The 19,332-nt window shown below is 65.3% G+C and overlaps 1 protein-coding gene across 3 annotated transcripts; it reads right to left on the bottom strand.

Moving 5' to 3' along the window:
• Positions 1-6,343: 6,343 nt before the first annotated feature.
• On the bottom strand, positions 6,344-17,845 carry LIMK1 (LIM domain kinase 1). 3 transcript variants are annotated; one of them, XM_063342064.1, is made up of 17 exons: positions 17,652-17,845; positions 14,297-14,393; positions 13,797-13,997; positions 11,704-11,842; positions 11,197-11,306; positions 10,922-11,113; positions 10,006-10,111; positions 9,732-9,916; positions 9,473-9,656; positions 9,239-9,325; positions 8,865-8,996; positions 8,720-8,779; positions 8,557-8,622; positions 8,312-8,468; positions 8,133-8,188; positions 7,661-7,818; positions 6,344-7,546 (listed from the first exon to the last, which is right to left on the bottom strand). In XM_063342064.1, the coding sequence occupies exons 1-17, from the start codon at positions 17,707-17,709 to the stop codon at positions 7,393-7,395; spliced, it is 2,142 nt and encodes a 713-aa protein (XP_063198134.1). In that variant the 5' UTR covers positions 17,710-17,845; the 3' UTR covers positions 6,344-7,392. The 3 variants fall into 3 exon arrangements, with proteins under 3 accessions (XP_063198134.1, XP_063198133.1, XP_063198132.1); XM_063342063.1 differs by lacking the exon at positions 13,797-13,997 and having other exon boundaries at positions 17,652-17,844; XM_063342062.1 differs by lacking the exons at positions 14,297-14,393; positions 17,652-17,845 and having other exon boundaries at positions 13,797-14,276.
• Positions 17,846-19,332: the final 1,487 nt, after the last annotated feature.

Raw genomic sequence — 19,332 nt, 5'->3', positions numbered from 1 at the left:
TGGCAGCAGCGTTATCAGGCCCCGGCACAGCACGGCAGGGCTGACAAGCCACCGCGAGCAGCTACCGGGGACCAGAGCTCTATAATTACCATAGGAGGCTGAGTTATTTTGGGAAGCGGCGGACGATGCTGCCAAAGCTTTTATTCCTCCAAACCAAAACAAGATGGAAAGAGCCCAGCCCAGGACGCTGCATCCGGCGGGTGGGAGGGGGAGGTTAACCCCTTGCCTCCTCGCTGCCTGCACCCCGCGGGCTGCCTGTATCCCGCCCCCCCTCCCAGCCTGCACCCACATCGCCCCAACGTCAAGGCGGGTCCTGGTGGCTTTGGTTGCATGGGGGAGGGGGATCTCAAAAGGGGGGGTCAGTTGGGAAGATTTGGGGTCGTAGAGGCCACGGAGTGGCTGCCAGGCATGGGATGAGGCTGAGGGGTCGGCACCGTCCTCGGCTGCTGGCAGGTTCAGAGGCCGCATATTCGGATGCTTTTCTGCATCCGCCGTGAGAACTGCTATTTTTAGGTCTTTCTGTTGCAACGGGTCCAGTTTTGGGGCCTTCCCAGTGCGGGGGCTGGGCTGAGGAATGCTGGCCAGAGCGGAGCACCTCACCGCTGCCCCAAATAAAACATCCCAGGGGACAAAGCCCCACAGGGTCCATCCTAAAAGCCACCCGAAGGTCAGGCAGAGGCAGCAGCCAGCCAGGGAGGCTGCGCTTTCCCGTTCTCTGAAGCAGCCTCATTTTTCCCAGCAGGGAGAGGATAAAGTCACATCGTGCACCCCGTGGTGCCCCCCGAGTTCTGTGCTCAGGGTAGCACCCTGAAAGCCTGGACTTCAATTCCTGCCTTTTGCCTTCTTTCCTGTGATTGGAGCCTGGAAGGGCTGCCGGTGCCTGGCTTGGTCCCTGTGCCAGCCCCCTGCAGGGCAGCAAATAGCCCCAGATGGATGTGCTGGGGTCCCCCAAATTCTAACCCCGAATGCCAGAGTCTCCCAGTCCCCCAGACCCATGTGCCATGGTCACCCCATGCTTGCCCTAAGCCCCCTAGGCTGTCTCTCTCCAGGCAGCTCCAGTCTCCGGTCAGGGTACTGGGGGGTCTGGGGGCTGTCGGGGGCCACCATCCCCTGTGTCTGACCAATGCCAGCCCCTCACAGGGTGAGCCCCGTGGGATGGTGGCACAGCAATGGGGGCGGAGAGTCACAGCCATCCAAGCCCACAAGCCCAGGAGGTCCCACCCCAAGCCACAGCCACGCAGATCTCCTGCCTGTGGGCCCTCCCCCCGCTGAGCCCTCCCACAACTCATCACACGTCACCAGCCCCAGCAAACCCTTTGCAAAGGATGCACCACACAAGTGGTGCCCGTCTCTGGTGCCAGGCCTGGGGACCTGGTGGCACTGGGGAAATTAGGAGCACCCCGGTGTCACCCCAAGCTCCCACCCCGCAGCCCCAGCCCTTCGCTTACCTCCTCTGGAACAGCGTCCAGGAAGGGGTTTGCACCGGAGCCGGTGGAAGACGGCAGCGGGACCAAGGAGAAACAAGGTTTCCCATCAGAAGCGACTGAGGTTTTCCAGCACCACCCCCATCCCCGCCCCAGCTAAGCCCTAGCTGTCCCCCCCCGCCATGTCCCTGTGTCCCCCACCCCAGGCCCACCACCCTGGTCAGGGATGGGACCCACATGTCCCCAGAGGGCAGAGAGGGACAGGGAGGGATGGGTGATGGGAGAAGGAGGTGGTGCCGCAGGGAAGCACGGGAGAGCAGCATCCCCGGTGCTGGGTTTAAAAATGCCATGTTTATGTAGACCCTACAAAACCCACCAGCGAGTGAGGGGGCAGCGCGTGGCCCCCGGGATTCCCCTGCCCGGCTTCACCCAGGGCCAGCCTCACCCTTCAGGGACCAGAGGACATCGGCCGCTCATCAGCCCCCTCTGGGGGGGGACAGGGAGCTGCAGAAACATCCCCTTCTTCCCATCCTCACGTCCAGCACCCCTGTCCCACACCCCGGCAAGAGGGGAAACTGAGGCAGGCGGGTACCGACCTGCTACATCAGCCTCTGTGCCCAAGGGGATTTCTTGGATCTGGATTCGCCCCATCGAGCCACCAGGTCCCGACGACATGCGTGACCCAAGGAGGTGGCTCCTGTCCCAGCCCAGGCTGCGGCGGCAGGGGGGACATGGGGCTGTGATAGTGACACCCCTCTGCCCAAATCACAGAATCATAGAACCGCCCAGGTTGGACGGGACCCTTCAGATCATCGAGTCCAACCATTGACCTGACTCTGACAAAAGCCACCACTAAACCACGTCCCTCAGCACCACGTCTGCCCATCTTTTAAGTCCCTCCAAGGATGGTGCCTCAACCCCTTCCCTGGGAAGCCTCTTCCAATGCTTAAAACCCTTTCAGTGTCCAAATTTTTCCTAATATCCATCCTAAACCTCCCCTGGCACAATTTGAGGCTGTTTCTTCTTGTCCCATCGCCTGTTCCTTGGGAGAAGAGACCGATCCCCCCTGGCTACCCCCTCCTTTCAGGGAGCTCCAGAGAGCGAGAAGGTCTCCCCTCAGCCTCCTCTTCTCCAGGCTGAACACCCCCAGCTCCCTCAGCTGCTCCTCACAGGACTTGTGCTCCAGACCCCTCACCAGCTCCGTTGCCCTTCTCTGGACCCGCTCCAGCACCTCAATGTCTTTTTTGTGGTGAGGGGCCCAAAACTGGACACAGCCCTCGAGGTGGGGCCTCACCAGTGCCCAGTACAGGGGGACCATCACTGACCCAGTCCTGCTGGCCACACTGTCCCTGATACAGGCCAGGATGCTGTTGGCCTTCTTGCCCCCCTGGGCACACTGCTGGCTCGTATTCAGTTGCTGTTGACCAACACCCCCAGGTCCTTTTCCCCCGGGCAGCTCTCCAGCCACTCTGCCCCCGGCCCAGAGCGTCCATGGGGTTGTGGTGACCCAAGGGCAGGACCTGGCACTTGGCCTTGGTGAACCTCACACCATTGGCCTCGGCCCATTGACCCAGCCTGGCCAGACCCCTCTGTAGAGCCTTCCTGCCCTCCAGCAGATCAACTTGGTGTCCTCTGCGGACTTACTGCGGGTGCACTTGATCCTCTCCTCCAGGTTATTGATAAAGATATTAAATGGAATTGGCCCCAATACCAAGCCCTGGGGAACACCACTCGTGACCGGCCGCCAACTGGAGTTAGCTCCATTCCCCATGACTCTCTGGGCCTAGCCCTCCAACCAGTTTCTAACCCAGCGAAGAGTACTCCCGTCCAGGCCACGGTCAGCCAGTTTCTCCAGGAGGATGTCGTGGGAAACTGTATCAAAAGGCCTTACTGAAGTCCAGGTAAACATCATCCACGGCCTGTCCCTCAGCCACCAAGCGGGTCACTTGGACTTCTGACCACAGAAGAAGGGCTCGAGCTCTCCCCCTGGACCGTGAAAAGTCCCCAGCCTGAGCTGGAAGGATGGACGCTGTGCTCAGGGCACAAATGGCTGCTCTGGGGACAGTGCCAACCATGACAGAGACCCTGCAGAGCCAGACGTCAGGCGTAGGATGGTGGATCAGAGGGGTCTAGGACAGGAGAGATCTCAGGTCAGCTCTAGTCCAGCCTCTGCTCAAAGCAGGGATGGGCAGAGCCACAGAAACACTGGTGGAAATGGCTCCAGAGGTCCTCACTGCCACCTCCCGCTCACTGCTGGAAAATCCTCCAGTGTGGGTGAGCCTTCCTGCAGCCAAGGATGGGGACCTGTCCCAGTGGACACCCTGTCCGGATCCCAATGACCCTTCTCAAGCTCCCCACATCCCTGTGGAGCTGGGTGACCTCGCTGGACCCCAGTGGCCCCTCTCCAGCTCCCCATGTCTCTGTGGAGCTGGGAACTCTGGTGGGACTCCAGCAATCCTTCTCCAGTTCCCCACATCCCTATGGAGCTGGGTGACCTCGCTGGACCCCAGTGGCCCCTTTCCAGCTCCCTATGTCCCTATGGAGCTGGGCACCCCACTGGACCCCAGTGGCCCCTCTCCAGCTCCCCATGTCCCTACAGAGCTGGGCACCTTGCTGGACCCCAGTGACCCCTCTCTAGCTCCCCGTGTCCCTGTGAAGCTGGGCACTCTGGTGGGATCCCAGCACCCTTCTCTCCAGCTCCGGACATCCCTATGGAGCTGGGTGCCCTCACGGGACCCTAGCACCTCCTCTCTTTGCACATCTCCTCAAGCCTCACGAGGACCCTACTGCCCATCCACCCCCCTTCCCTCAGGCAGCCACTGCCCCCCCAGGAGGGTCCCAGCAGCACCAGTGCCCTCCCTGCTGAGATGCTGGGGGAAGCCGCACTCTCCCTCCCACCCCGTCACCCAAACTTACCCACGAAGAAGGTGATAAACCCGGTGGGTGATGGCTCGTCTCCATCATCGCAGCTGGAGCTCTCGGTCTGGGCCTTGTGCGGGAGGACAGTGGGGGAGGCTCTGCCGAGCAGCACTAGCTCAGACATGTCCTTGCCAGAGCCACTGGTGCCTTTGGCCACCACCTCGGCGGCACTTGGCTGCTGGCCCACCCGGGGGGACCTGGGACTTGTGGACACCTGGCTACCAGCCTGCAGCAAGGGCCACCGTGCTGAGCTGGGGCTGAGCTTGGGCAGAGCCCTGCTGGGGACATCACTGGGGACCACCTCGGAAGGGGACACAGTGGGACCCTGGCGGGGACAGGTGGCGTGGGGGCAGCTCTCAGTGGCCTGTGGCTTGGTCTGAGTGCCCTTGTCCCTGCTGGGAGGTGACGGCTGGAGGGGACAGGTGGCTGCTGGGAGCAGGGGTGTTGAGCCCCTCACCCCGGTGTCAGGCTGGGCTGGGAGGGGACATGGCGGCCAGGAGCCCTGCCAGGCTGTTGCCGGGTGCCGCACACGCCGGTGGCTGGATTTAGACACGGGGTGCTGCATACCCCTATGGGGGGGCTTCGGCTGGGTGACAGCCGTGGCGTGGGGCCACTGGGGCTGTGTCAGGGCCACCTCCCTGCCTGGTGGGGGGCGGGTGTCAGCTGGTGGCTCGTTCTGGGATGAGTCGCTGGTCATGGGGGTGACCGAGCTGCCAATGCTTTGGCCCTGCTGTGGCCGGCTGCCAGCTCTAGCCTGGCTCTTCCCCTGCCCGGCACCGAGGGTCCTCTGCAGGGCCACCAGCAAGTGGCCCGGTGGCACTGGCTGCACCAGCCACAACCCGCTCAGCAGCTCCATGCAGCTGGGTGAGGAGCTGCAGGGCAACTGGGGGTCCTGCAGGGATGTGGGGCTCCCGCTGCCAGGCTGGGGGTCTCCCGAGGTCCTGCTCTCCCATGGCGGCGGGGACTTGGGGACCATGGTGTTTCCCAGGGGTGACAGCAGCAACGGATCCCCCGCCACCCCGATGTTCCTGGGGAGCGATGGTGTCCTGCTCCCGGAGCAAAGAACTGGCATGGTGTGATGTCACCAAGGGTGCCATGACGGCACCGTGACCCTGGCAGGGTGTTTGCCCTTGTTCCTTCACCGGGGTGATGCGGTACAGGCAGTCAGACGAAGGAGCTACCCCCCAGAGGGGGACAGAGTCACTGTCACCTCCCCAACCTCCCCAGTCCCCGCCACACTAAGGCCAAGCATCCCTGGAGCAATAAACCATGAGGTTTTCCTGGTAGGGGGGTCCAGCCTGGATCCCAGGACCCCTTTGGGCTGCGCTCTCCCCTCCTCACCCAACTGCAGCATCCCTGGGGACATCCTTGGGGATGTCCCCCAGTCCCTTCCCTGTCACCTCCCTCCCCCCTCCCAAGCTCCTTGGGGCCCAAGTTTTCTCTAGCCAAAGCTCAAACCTCTCTGAGGATGGAGATTCCCCACCTTGGGGACCTTAATTTGGTTTAGGAAGGTGACGAGGACAGAGGGACAGCATGGGATGGCCGCAGGCTGCCACCGCGTGGGACACAGGCCACCTTGGTGTCCCCTGGGGCTTGTTTTACCTGGAAGGCAAAGCTGCTCCACGGCACCCAGGGTCACGGAGCTCCATAACCAGCCTGTCACCACCGTGGGCTCTGCCATCGCGTGGGGTGACAGTGGCCGTGGCCAGGCGGGGAGGGCACATGGGGCGTGGGGGTCTGGGGGCCCGGCCAGGCGGTGCAGGCAGGAATGGTGGCATCAGGGGGGCACACCCACGATGGGGTGGGAACAGCACAAAGGGGGACAACAGCGCTGCCACCATGGGGGTGACTGAGACAGGGGGATGCCACCGAGCCCAGTACCACCGCACCGCCCCCAGCACAGAGTCCAGCCCCTCCTGCCTCAGTTTCCCCAAGAGCTGCCAGGCCCCCCCCCACCCCCCCCACCCCGGGGGAGGCGAGCGATTCCCAAGCAGGCCGGGCAGCGAGCAGGGAAGGATTTATTGACTCACGGCTCGGGGTACATCACAGTTTGAGCTCCCTTCCCGCCTCCGGAGAGGACGTCGCCTTGGACTTCCCGGGCAAAAGTGCGCGGAGAGGCTTCACAGTTTCATCCCTTCGGGAAAGCAGAACCGAGGCAGTGACAAATGGCAAACGCTACATCGTATGAAAAAATAATACAAACTCTTCTCTTTAAATATCTTACAGAAAAATGAACCTGAATAAAGAGCATGAAAAGCACCGCGTGGCGCAACCCCCCCCCAACCCCCCTGGGTCAAGGGGACCAAGACGAGTCGCATCCCCGCATCCCTCTGGACCACCCGGCGCTGTCCCTAGGGATGCGCAGTCACGGCTTAGCATGGGCAGTGGGGACATGGGGGGCAGCAGGGACCGCTACGTACTTGTCCCCACGCCACGGGGGTGTGTGTGTCCCCACCATGGACCCCTCGCTCGGCCGAGGGTGCCGGCAGCCCCTGAGCCTGGGGTGCCGGTAGAAGCAGCGTGAGAGGGTCCGGCCGAGGATGAGGGCGTTGCTATGAGGCTGCCCTGGGACCCGTGTTCCCCTGGGGGGGCCAGGGGCTGTGTACCCCCCCTTGTCCCCCAAAAGGAACCGGGTTGTCCCTCCTGTGTCGCAGTGCAAGTTCACGGAAAGCCAAGGCACCGCCGCGAGGCTGCGGCTCTGTACGGGGGGAGCCCCCGGGGCTCGTGGGGGTGCGGCGGCCGCGCAGCCCCCGGGGCGTGCAAAGGCGAAGCGAGCCGGGGCGGGGGGGACTTGGGGACACGGGGACAGTCCCCATGGTGTGGCCAGCCGGGCTTGTCGAGCTATGGTGGGGGGGGGTGGGGATGCACAGGGGAGAGCCAGCTCCCAGGGAGGGTGTGGGCAGCCCGTGCAGAGGAGACGGGGTGGGGGGCTCGTTCGGGGAACCCCCGGGATCCAGCCCCGGGGGTGGTGGTGGCAGCCAGAGGAGATGCTGGCGGCGGGTGCGGCTCCTTCTCCTGCAGCTTCAGAGGGGGTGCGGCTGGGTGGGCTCTATCGGGGGGGTGCAGGCAGCCCGCCCTCGCCCCACCGGTGCGTCTCTCGGAAGGTTCGGTCCAGCTGCTCCAGCTGGGAGCTCAGCGGCAGGTGGATCTCCAGGTGCATGCGGAGGGTTTCCAGCCACTGCTCCAGCTTGCTGAAGGACGGCCTGAGCGAAAAGGGGGGGACACATAGCAGCTCCGCTGGCCCCATGTCCCCCCGGTTCCATAGCAGCCCCCCCACCAGCCCCAGTGGTCCCTCGGGAGGGACCCCAACCACTCACCGCTTCTCAGGGTCCAGGTCGCAGCAGCAGACGGCAATGGGGAAGAAGCTGGGGGGGCAGGTGGGGGGGCAGTAGCGGTCCAGGAAGCCCCTGACATTGAGGCCGAAGTCGGTGGTGCGGGGCAGGTAGTCAGGGTCAGCACTCACCCGGCCGATGATCTGGGGGAAAGCAGGAGGGAGGAGCAGGCTCAGCCCCAAGGGGGAAACCAAAACCCAATGAGGGCCCCAACCCCAATGGGAAACATCAACCCCAATGAGGACCCCGACCCCAATGGAAGACCCCAACCCCAATGGGGAGAGCTCAGCTGGAGGCCTCAACCCATGGGGAGACCCCAACCCCAAAGGGGAGATCTCAACTGGATGCCTCAACCCATGGGGAGACCCCAACCCCAATGGGGCGACCTCAACTGAAGGCCTCAACCCCAATGAGGACCCCATCTCTAAGGGGAGACCCCAACCCCAACGTTACTTGCCTCGCACAGGACGATGCCGAAGGAGAAGATGTCCACCTTCTCATCATAGCTCCTCCCTGCAGGGAGAGATGAGTAAGGTCATGCAGCATGTCTTGTCCCTTCCACACCAAGTGTTCCCTCTGTGGGGACAGAGCCCCATCTGGCCACGTCCCCACCCCTGGCACCGCAACCGGGCTCACCATTGATCATCTCGGGGGCCATCCAGTAGGGGTTCCCCACCACCGTATACCGCTTCTTGCGGTCCGGTTTCTTCAGGTTCTTGAGATGTTCGGGCTGGTTCTTCTCATCCACCATCAGCCGCGCCAACCCAAAATCAGCCACCACCACGCTCTTGTTCTGGGTGGATGGAGAGGCGTGAGGGAGCCACACGAGGGGCTGAGACCCCCACCCGGGCCAGGGCGGACACCACCGAGGTGGGACTCACCTCCCGCACGAGGCAGTTGTGAGAGTTGAGGTCACGGTGGATGATGTTCATGGAATGGAGGTAGGCCTGAGGGAAGGATGGGCTGAGAGCAGGGGGCACCCCAACCCCACAGTCCCCCACCCACCAGCACCCATCCCCCCACCCATCCCCTGGCAGCACCCACCATGCCAGCAGCGATGTCCTTGGCGAAGCTGACCCGCTGGCTCCAGGGGTAGTGGCTGTCCTGGGGGCAGGAGAGGGGATTTGCCAGAGAAGAGGAGAGAGGAGAGGGCTACCCACTGGGGCCGACCTGCCCCCCCAGCACTCACCATGCTCTTGATGAGGCTCCTCAAAGTGCCCCCCTTGATGTACTCTGTGATGAAGTTGAGCCTCTTCTCCTTGTACAGCACCCCGATGAACTTCAGCACGTTGGGGTGCTCCAGGCAGCGCATCACCTTCACCTGCAGGACCCCCCCAGCCCCGTGCCCATGACACCCTGAGCCACCCAGCACCCATCCAGGCAGACCTGCTGCCCGCATGTTCTCTATTAAACAGGCAGGGCTGCCTGAACCCCCTGGTGCCTGGCCCCCCCCACTCCAGGTGCCATGCCCAGCTTCCCATTTTAGGGCGGAGGACAGGATGGGACAGTCCCATCCCTCGTGTCCCCCCCAAGTCAGGGAGATCAAAGAAAGGGGATGCTCACCTCTTTGAGGAAGGTCCTCTGTGTCTCCTCATCGAAGCGGATCAACTCCTTCATGACCATCACCTCACCGGTCTCCCGATGCGTCACCTGGCAGGGAGGGCAGGGACTGAGCCATTGGTGGCTCCCTGCTGACACCCCACCTCTGGGGACACCGCGGGTAAGACAATACCCCCCCCTCCATCCCAGGGAGCTGAGACCATCATGCTTGCGACACTTGCGGCCGCCCAGCCCCACCTTGATTGCCTGGCCGAAGCAGCCCTTGCCCAGCACCTCGCCGTGGATCAGGTCGGAAGGGCGGAAGATGCGATGGGCACGGGAGACGACGCGCAATGACTCGGAGCGACCGATGTCCTTGCGCTGGGACGCGGGCGAGCCCACCGAGCCGGAGCCCGGAGACTTGTCCGTGCTGCAACTCCTCCTGCGGACAGACGGACAGAAGGTCAACCTCAGGGAGGGACCCCAACAGGAGAGGCAGGTGACCTGGTGGCCTTACGTGACGGTCCGCTGGCGCATGGCGCTGGGCTCCGCGCAGGACAGGGGGGCCGGGGAGCACAAGGGGCTGCAGGAGGCGGGCAGGGGGCTGCAGGCGAGCCCTGGCTCACGCGCAAGGGGCTCGTGGGGGTCGTGCTCGATGGTCAGCTGGAGCAGGCGGCTGGTCTCCTGGATCAGCAGGTCGATCTGGGGGCAAAAAAGTATGGCAGGGGCGGTTTTGGGGAGGGGAAAGGGGTGTGGTGCTGGTTCGGGGGGCACCCCGGGGGAAAACGTACCTCATCCAGGGGGACGTGGCCGATGGGGGTGCCGTTGATCTCCAGGATGCGGTCACCCACGTGGATGGAGTTCTTCATGTCAGGGCTGATGCAGTCTGGATCTACCCTGCAGGGCCGGCAGGCAGCAGGGGTCACTCCCCGAGCCCCGACACCCTCATGGGTGGGGATGTGCCGGGACACAGCCCACGAGCCACCCCCAGCCAATGGGGACAGGCTGTCACCTCCCCTGCAAGTCACCTTGGAGATGGAGACATGCTGTCACGGTACCTACGAGTCACTCCTGTGACATGGGGACATGGAGGCACGCTGCCCACGGGCCACCTCTACCAGAAGGTGACATGGAGGCACGCTGCCCTTGTTGGACTGGGTGCCCACATGTCACCCTTGCTAGTTTGGGGACGTGCAGGCAAGCTGCCCACAAGCCACCCCTGCTTGACGGGGACATGCTGTCATGGTACCCACGAGTCACCCCTTCGGGATGGGGACACACGGTCATGCTATCCATGAGTCACCCCTGCTAGTTGGGGAGAAGCAGGCATGATACCCACAGGTCACCCCTGCTGGTTGGGGACACACAGGCACACTGCCCATGGGTCACCCCTGCCAGATGGGGACATACAGGCACACTGCCCACGAGTCACTCCGGGATGGGGACATGCTGGCACAGTATCCACGAACCAATCCAAGCATCCCACGGGGACACGCCAGCACAGTCCCCAAAAACCACCCCCCAGCAGCTGGGGACATGCCACCACAGTCCCTTCTGGCCACCCCCAGCTGATGGGGACACACCAGCCCCACCCTCTCACTCTCCCGCCCCAAAAAGCATCTGTCGAGTGGATCCCAGCAGCAGAACGGGTGCGGGATGCCCCCGGCCCCGGGGAGGGGGACGGTGGCAGAGGGGACACAGACGCACTCTCGGACGCGGACAGTGCGGGGGTGCTCGGTGCCGCAGCCCTGGTCGATGGAGACGGAGAAGCCGCGTTTGCCGTCGGAGCAGGCGGGGATGGAGACGAGCGTGACGGTGTGCGGGATGCGGGAAGCCGGTGAATCCGGCAGGATCTGCTCAATGACCGGCGTCACCACCATCTGGTAATAGCAGTGCCCGCTGCGGGGCCGGGAGAAGATGGGTGGGTGGGGGGGTGCCAGGGGACGTGTCCCCCACCGCCATCCACCCAGGCTGGGACGTACCAGTAGAGCTTGGAGCGCTCCACCAGCGCGTAGGTGTCCCCGTCCCCGATGAACGTGCGGCAGTTGAGGCAGCTGAAGCACTCGGGGTGGTACTTTTGCTCCCCGGCCACCTGCGGGCAGATGCCATCAGCCCCGGGGACCCAGACGCCTGGGGCTCGGATGGTGCTGGGAGCACCCATGGGTGCACCGGGGCCAAAGGAAGGGCAGGCTGAGCCACGGCGGGGTGGGGGGGACAGTCATGCCACCAGGCTGGGGATGGCTGCGGGGACATCCCACCACCCTGAGCCTCCCTCCTGCATCCCCCAGTCCCAACATGGGGGCACACCACCCACCAGCCGTCCCCCTAAAATGCAGAGGACACCCCTGCCACCCCCAGAGCCCAACCTGTGCAGGGGACCTGCACCCTCTCCCCACCTCGCCCCCTTTCCAAAGAGCTCAGCCGTGGGTCAGTGCTCCATGTGTCCCCACCCCGGGGACCCTTGGGGACCCCCCCCACCCGGCGCTCACCATGACCAGCCCCTTGGTGATCTGCTCGGAGCAGCCGTGGCAGAGCTCCCCGAAGCGCGCCCAGTAATCCTTCTTGCAGTAGAGGCGCCCATCCTTCTCGTAGTACTGGTGGGACAGGGAGGCCCCGCACTCGCAGCACCTGTGGCAGGGGACAGGGACCCCCTTGTCACTACGTCACCATCGTCACCCTGTCCCCATCATCACCCCGGGGGGCAGCCAGTGCCCATCCATCCCACGGCTCTCTGTGCAAGCTCCTTCCCCTGTTCCCTACCCCGCCGCAGGGCCACCGCATCCGTATGTCACCATCCCCAGGGTGGCAGTGCAGGCTGGCGGTGTGGGGACATGCAGGGACACAAGAGTGGACAGGGTAAGGGACACAGGGCAGGGACAAGCATGGGGAGGGAGATGCCAGCTCTGCATGGACACGCCAGCCTGGTCATGGGCACACAGAGGAACATGCCAGCCTGGTCACAAATGTGTCACCCTAGTCATGGATGTGCCAGTCTGGTCACAGACAGAGGGATGTGCCACCCTGGTCACAGAAACACAGAGGGACATGCCAGTCTGGTCACAGACACATAGAGGGACGTGCCACCCTGGTCACAAATGTGTCACTCTAGTCATGGATGTGCCAGTCTGGTCACAGACACGCCACCCTGGTCACAGACACATAGAGGGACATGCCAGCATGGTCACAAATGTGTTGCCCTTGTCACAGATGTGCCAGTCTGGTCACAGACAGAGGGACGTGCCAGCCTGGTCACAGACACACAGAGGGACGTGCCACCCTGGTCACAAATGTGTCACCCTAGTCACAGATGTGCCAGTCTGGTCACAGACACACAGATGGACACACACAGGGATTTGCCACCCTGGTCATGGACACATGAAGGGACATACCACCCTGGTCACAGACAGACACACAGAGGGACATGCCACCCTGGTATTGGCACATGGAGGGACATGCCACCCTGGTCACAGACACTCTCAGGGACATGCCGCCTTGGTTACAGACACATAGAGGGACATGCCAGCATGGTCACAAATGTGTCACCCTCGTCATGGATGTGCCAGTCTGGTCACAGACAGAGGGACGTGCCAGCCTGGTCACAGACACATAGAGGGACGCGCCAGCCTGGTCACAGACATGCCAGCCTCGGGGGTGCAAAGCCCTGGGTGCTGCAAACAGGGCGCAGGGGGATGGACCTGCTGCGCGGGGTGCGTGGAGCTGCACCGGGGTGGGGAGACGGGGGGGGGGTGGTGGTGGTGGTGGTGCAGGCAGATGGGGGGGCGCGAGGGGGTGTGGGGGGCTGTGGGGTCTGGGGGTGCACAGGCAGGTGCAGGGGGTGCTCCGTAGCAGGGTGCCGGGGGGGGGGAACGGGACGGCTGCAAGTTGGGTGCTGCAGGGGGGGGTTGCTGGGGGGGTGCACGGGCACTGCCGCAGTGCCCCTTTCCCCCCCACCATCCCCACGCCGGGGGCGGGCGCCGCGCGCAGGTGGAATACCAAAGAGGCGTGACGTCACGGCGCGGAATTTCCCCACCCCATGACGTCACCGCGCGAGGACTCCGCAGCCCGAAGCCTCCCCGGGGTTTGTTGGGGGAGGGAGGGGGGGGGTGTGTGTGTGTGTGTGGAAAGGGAGGGGACGACGGCGACCGCGCGGCCCCGCCCCCTTAACCCCCTCCGCCCCACGGCGCCCCCAGGGGGCGGCCGCATCCCTCCTCCTCCTCCTCCTCCTCCTCCTCCTCCTCCTCCCTCCCCCCCCACGCGTGACCGGAGTGAGGGCCACGCTCCTTCCACGGCTGCAAGGGGGGGGGTAGAGGGGGAGGGCGGATAGAGGAAGGCTTTTGCACCAGCGAGGCCAGGGCTGCCGGAAGCCAGACTCGGGGGGGCGGGGGGGGGCCCGGATCCAGCTGTGGCCCCCGCAGTGGTTTGGCTGGGGCTGATGGCCCAGGGAGCGCGGGGAGGGCGACACAGGCAGAGCACCCCTGGCCGGGGGAGTGTGGGGGAGATAACACAGGCAGAGCACCCCGGGTGGCTGGGGGGGGGGGGGGGAATTGGGGTGCAGAGTCCGGCCCGACCCACTCCCACTCACTTGGCTCCGACGCTCAGGACGCGGCTCTTCCTCAGCACCGCCGCCAGCATCCTCCGCAGGACAGGGGGGTCACCACCCCGGTCCCCCGCCACGCTCGGCACTCCCAACCACACGGTGACCCCCACCACGTCCCGGCCACCCCTTGCGCCCCCCGACCCGGGACCTTCCTCCTCCTCCTCCTCGGGGCTCCCACTGCTTGAGCTGCCGGGAGGGCGCGAGTGAAAGAGGAAACAGGGCGGGTGGGGGCCGGGTGACATCAGCCCCGTGCGCCCCGTCACTGTCACCGGGCAGGAAGGGACAGCGTGGGGGGACAGCGGGGTACAGGCACCCTCCAGCAGGCTCGCCATCACCCACTGAGTCCTGCCTGCACCCCACTGCCTGTGCTGCCCCACGCAGCCACGGTCAGGGGTCCGCTGTCCCCAACCCCAAGGCACATCCCGGTGTCCCCGATGCCATCCCGGTGTCCCCAGTGCCATCCCGGCGGGACCGCGGGCTCCCACCTGAAGCAGTCGGCGTGCCAGTCGGCGTTCAGCGCCTGCAGGTACTGCCCATCGTAGATGCCCTGCCCGCAGCTCGCACACACCGGCAGGTCGGTCCCTAGATGGAGGGGGGACACACAAGAGGGACAGCGTCACCCTGCCGGCTGTCCCCATCTTCCCCGCAGCAGCACCCAGGCACATCCCCCGGGATTAAGTCCCTCTGCCCAGGGTGACGAACTCCCCCTTGGAATGGGGACAAGGTCATGGCACTGATGTCCCTGAGGCTGGGGACAGGGCAGGGGCTCTCATTGTGCCAAGCCACCTCCAGAGCCCCTGTCCCGTGGGAACACTACCGTGACCGTCACCAGGGGGTGCTGGGTGCCCGCGGGGGTGGGGGGACACAGGGAGGCTGTGGGCGGCAGGGGGTAGCGCTGGGGACCCAGGATGTCCCGTGGAGGTGCTGGAGGGGGCGCAGGGCCCAGCCAGCACAGGGGACAGGCAGGTTGGGGGGTGCAGGGGGGATGGGGGGGCTGGGGACACAGCAGGGTGCTGAGCGGCAGGACAGATGTTTGGGGGGGCGCAGAACAGCGGGACAGATGTTTGGGGGTGCAGAGATGCTGGGGATGGAGGGGTGCCTGAGTGCTCCGGAGGAGTGGGATGGGGGGGCACACACTGATGGAGGTGGGGGGGTGATGGGGTGAAGGATGGGTGCAGGGGAGGGCTACGGGGGTGCAAGTGGTACAGGATGGGGTAGAGGGTGAAGGGGGGGTGAAGGGGTGCAACATGGGTGCGGAGGGGTTGAAGGGGTGCGGGACGGGTGCTGGGGGGGTTGAAGGGTGTATGGAGGGATACAGGACGGGTGCAGAGCGTGCCGGGGGGGAAGGCGGCACACAGGATGGGCGCAGGGGGTTGAAGGTGTTGGAGGATGGGTGCAGGGGGGGGTTGAAGGGGTACAGGATGGGTGCAGGGGGATGCAGAGCACATGGAGGAATACAGAGGGGTGCAGGGAGGATGCAGGGGAGATGAAGGGGCGCAGAATGCGGGGGGGGGGTGCAGGATGGAAGGGGTGTAAAGGAGGGATCCAGTGGGACATAAAGCGCATGGAGGGATACAGAAGGGTGCAGGGTGGGTGCTGGGGGTTGCAGGGTGCATGGGGGGGATACAGAGGGGTGCAGGATGGGAGCAGAGGGTGCAGGGGGGATGAAGGGGTGCAAGGGGGGATACAGGGGGTATGAAGGGGCGCAGGATGGGTGTGGGGGGTGTAAAGGAGGGATCCAGTGGGACATAAAACACATGGAGGGACACAGAAGGGTGCAGGATGGGCGCTGGGGACGCAGGGTGCACGGGGGGACACAGAGGGGTGCAGGATGGGTGCTGGGGACGCAGGGTGCACGGGGGGACACAGAGGGGTGCAGGATGGGTGCTGGGGACGCAGGGTGCACGGGGGGACACAGAGGGGTGCAGGATGGGTGCTGGGGACGCAGGGTGCACGGGGGGACACAGAGGGGTGCAGGATGGGCGCTGGGACACGGAAGGTGCTGGGAGATGCAGCACGGATGGAGTACAGGAGCAGTGCAGGGACACAGAGGGGTGCAGGATGGGTGCTGGGGGACGCAGGGGGCACGGAGGGGTGCAGGATGAGTTTTGGATGGGGGACTGCAGGACGGAAAGGGGTGCCAGGGCACGCAGGGGGTGCGGCGGGGGGATATGGGGGTTGCAGGGAGGAAGACGAGGGAGGCAGGGTGGCTGCAGAGGTCCTGGGGGTGCAGGGAGGGATGAGGGGTCTGGGGGTGCAGAGTGGGTGGGAGGCACAGTAGGGATGTGGGGGTGCAGGGAAGGAGGCAGGAGGCATGGGGGGAGGAGATATCGGGGTGCAGGGAGGGATGTGCGGGTGTTTGTGGGGTGCGGGCAGGGATGCAGGAGGGGATGCAAGCTAGACAGGGGGTGCAGGGGGGGATGTGGGGGTGCAGGCAGTGATGCGGGCTGGACGGGGGTGCAGAGGGGCTGCAGGCCAGATGGGGTGCAGCAGGGGGACATGTGGGGGGGCAGGGGGAGATGTGGGAGCGTTGCGGGTGCAGAAGGGGGATGTGGGGGTGCAAGGGGGATGCAGGCTGGAAGGGGAGCGCAGGCAGGGATGCAGGAGGGAATGCAATCTAAACAGGGGGTGCAGGGGGGGCCGTGGGGGTGCAGGCAGGGATAGGGGCTGGACGGGGGTGCAGGGGGAGATTTGGGAGTGCAAGGGGGATGCAGGCTGGACAGCAGTGCAGGGGCAGGATGTAGGGGGGATGCAAGCGGAACACGGGGTGCAAGGGGAGATTGGGGGTGCAGGGGAGATGCAGGCGGGAAGGGGGGTGCAGAAGGGACGCAGGGGGTGATGCGAGCTTGATGAGGGGTGCAGGAGCGATGTGGGGTGCAGGGGGGATGCAGGCAGGGAGGAAGGAGGGGATGCAAGCTAGACAGGGGGTGCAGGGAGGGATGTGGGGGTGCAGGCAGGGTTGCGGGCTGGATGAGGGTGCAGAGGGGGATGTGGGGGTGGCAGGGAGGGTGCAGGCAGGAATGCGGGCAGGACAGGGGGTATAGAAGGAGATTTGGGGGTGCAGGGGGGATGCAGGCTGGATGGCAGTGCGGGGGGGATGTAGCGGGATGCAAGCCGAACAGGGGGTGCACGGGGAGATTGGGGGTGCAGGGGAGATGCAGGGGGTGATGTGGGCTGGATGAGGGCTGCAGGGGGGATGTGGGGGCGCAGGGGGGATGCAGGCTGGATGTGAAGTTGGGGGGGATGCAGTGGGGGCTGCAGGGAGGAGATGCAGACTGGACAGGGGGTGCAGGGGGAGATGTGGGGGTGCAACAGGGATGCAGGCTAGAAGGAGGGTGCAGTGGAGGATGCAGGGGGTGATGTGAGCTTGGTGAGGGGTGCAGGGGGTGACGTGGGGGTGCAGGGGGGGATGCTGGCTGGCTGGGGAGTGGGGGGGGGATGTGGGGGGGATACAAGCTGGATGGGGGGTGCAGAGGAGCACGTACGGGTTCAGGGGGAGATGTGGGAAGGATGCAGGCAGGATGAGGGTGCAGGGGGATGTAAAGGTGCAGTGGGGATGTAAGGGTGCAAGGGGGGATGTGGGGGTGCAGGGGAGAATGTGGGGGGGATGTAGGGGTGCAGGGGGGGGATGCGGGGGGACTGCAGGCTGGCTGGGGGGCGCAGAGGGGGATTTGGGGCTGCGGGGAGGATGCGGGGTGTGCAGAGGGGCTGCAGGCCGGCCGGGGGGCGCGGGTGAGCCGGGGGAGGGTCGCAGGGCCCCAGCGGCGGCGGAAGCGCTGAGTCAGGCGAAGAAGGGGGCGGGGGGGGGGGGGCAGACGGAGGCGGGGGGGGGTAACGCACCTTCGTCCTCTCCCATAGGCTCGTCCCTCCAGGTGCAGCACAGCAGCATCAACCTCATGCAGCCGCGCTGACCCGGCGCCGCGCCAGGCCCTGTCCCCGCCCCGCTCCCCGCGCCAGGCCCCGGTCCCCCCCCCGCAAGCCCAGCCCAGCCCGGCCCGGCCCGGCCCGGCCCTGCCGCTGCGGCTCCGCCGGCGCGCGGCGACGGCCCGGCGGGAGCAGGGCGCCGGCGCGCGGCCGGGGGCGGGGCCGGGGGCGGGGCTCCGGGGGGAGGGCGGGGCCGCGGGGACGGAGGGGGGTGTCCCCCGACAGCCCTCTCTCGCCGTGGGGACGGCACGGGGGTCCCCAACCACCCTGGGTGTCACCGTGGGGAGCACACGGGTGTCCCCAGCCACCCCATTGTCACGGCGGGGACCACACGGGTGTCCCCAGCCACCCTGGGTGTCGCCGTGGGCAGGACACGGGTGTCCCCCACCACCCCGGTGTCGCCGTGGGCAGGACACGGGTATCCCCAGCTACTCTGGGTGTCACCGTGGGTAGGACACAGATGTCCCCAGTCATCACGGGTGTCATCGTGGGGAGCACACGGGTGTTCCCAACCACCCTAGTGTCACCATGGGGAGAACATTGGTGTCTCCTGCCACCCTGGTGTGACCATGGGTAGGACACGAGTATCCCCAACTACTCTGGGTGTCACCATGGGGAGAACATGGGTGTCCCCAACCACCCTGTTGTCACCATGGGGAGCACATGGGTGTCCCCAGCTATCCCAGGTGTCACATCAGGGACAACATGGGTGTCCCCAACAACCCTGTGTGTCACCGTGGGGAGCACATGGGTGTCCCCAGCCACCCCGGTGTCCCCGTGGGCAGGACATGAGTATCCCCAACCGCCCTGGGTGTCACTGTCGGGAGCACATGGCTGTCCCCAACCATCCTAGTGTCACCGTGGGGAGCACATGGGTGTCCCGAGCCACCCTGGGTGTCATTGTGGGGACAACATGGGGGTCCCCAACCACCCTGGGTGTCACTGTGGGGAGCGCACAGGTGTCCCCCACCACCCCAGTGTCACCATGGGCAAGACACGAGTATCCCCAGCTACTCTGGGTGTCGCCATGGTGAGCACATCGGTGTCCCCAGCCACCCCTGGTATCATTGTGGGGACAGCACAGGGGTCCCCAACCACCCCAGGTGTCACTGTGGGTACAACACAGGTGTCCCCATCTACCCGGGTGTCACTGTGGACAGGGGGCGGGTGTCCCCATCTACCCCAGATGTCACTGTTGGCAGGGCAAGGGTTTCCGCAACTACCCTGGTCTGTCGCCGTGGGCAGGGCATGGATGTCCCCCACCACCCCGGGCTGTTGCTGTGAGGATGGCACGGGTGTCCCCAGCCACCCTGGTGTCACCACAGGTAGGACACAGGTGTCCCTATCTACCCTGGGTGTCGCCATGGACAGGGGGTGGGTGTCCCCATCTACCCCTGGTGTCATTGTTGTCAGGGCAAGGGTGTCCCCATCTACCCCTGGCCATAGCCGTAGGCAGGATGTGGGTGTCCCCAGCTACCGTGGGCTGTCGCCATGGGCAGAGCATGGGTGTTCCCATCATCCCCTGGGCTGTCACCATCAGTCAGTTCATGGATGACCCACTGGGTCCCTGGGCTGCCACTGTGGGACAGGGCATGGA

Source organism: Chroicocephalus ridibundus, chromosome 7 (assembly GCF_963924245.1).
Source record: "Chroicocephalus ridibundus chromosome 7, bChrRid1.1, whole genome shotgun sequence".
Taxonomy (NCBI): domain Eukaryota; kingdom Metazoa; phylum Chordata; class Aves; order Charadriiformes; family Laridae; genus Chroicocephalus; species Chroicocephalus ridibundus.
The sequence above is the reverse complement of the archived record's forward strand: the minus strand, read 5'-3'. Positions and strand labels throughout refer to the sequence as shown.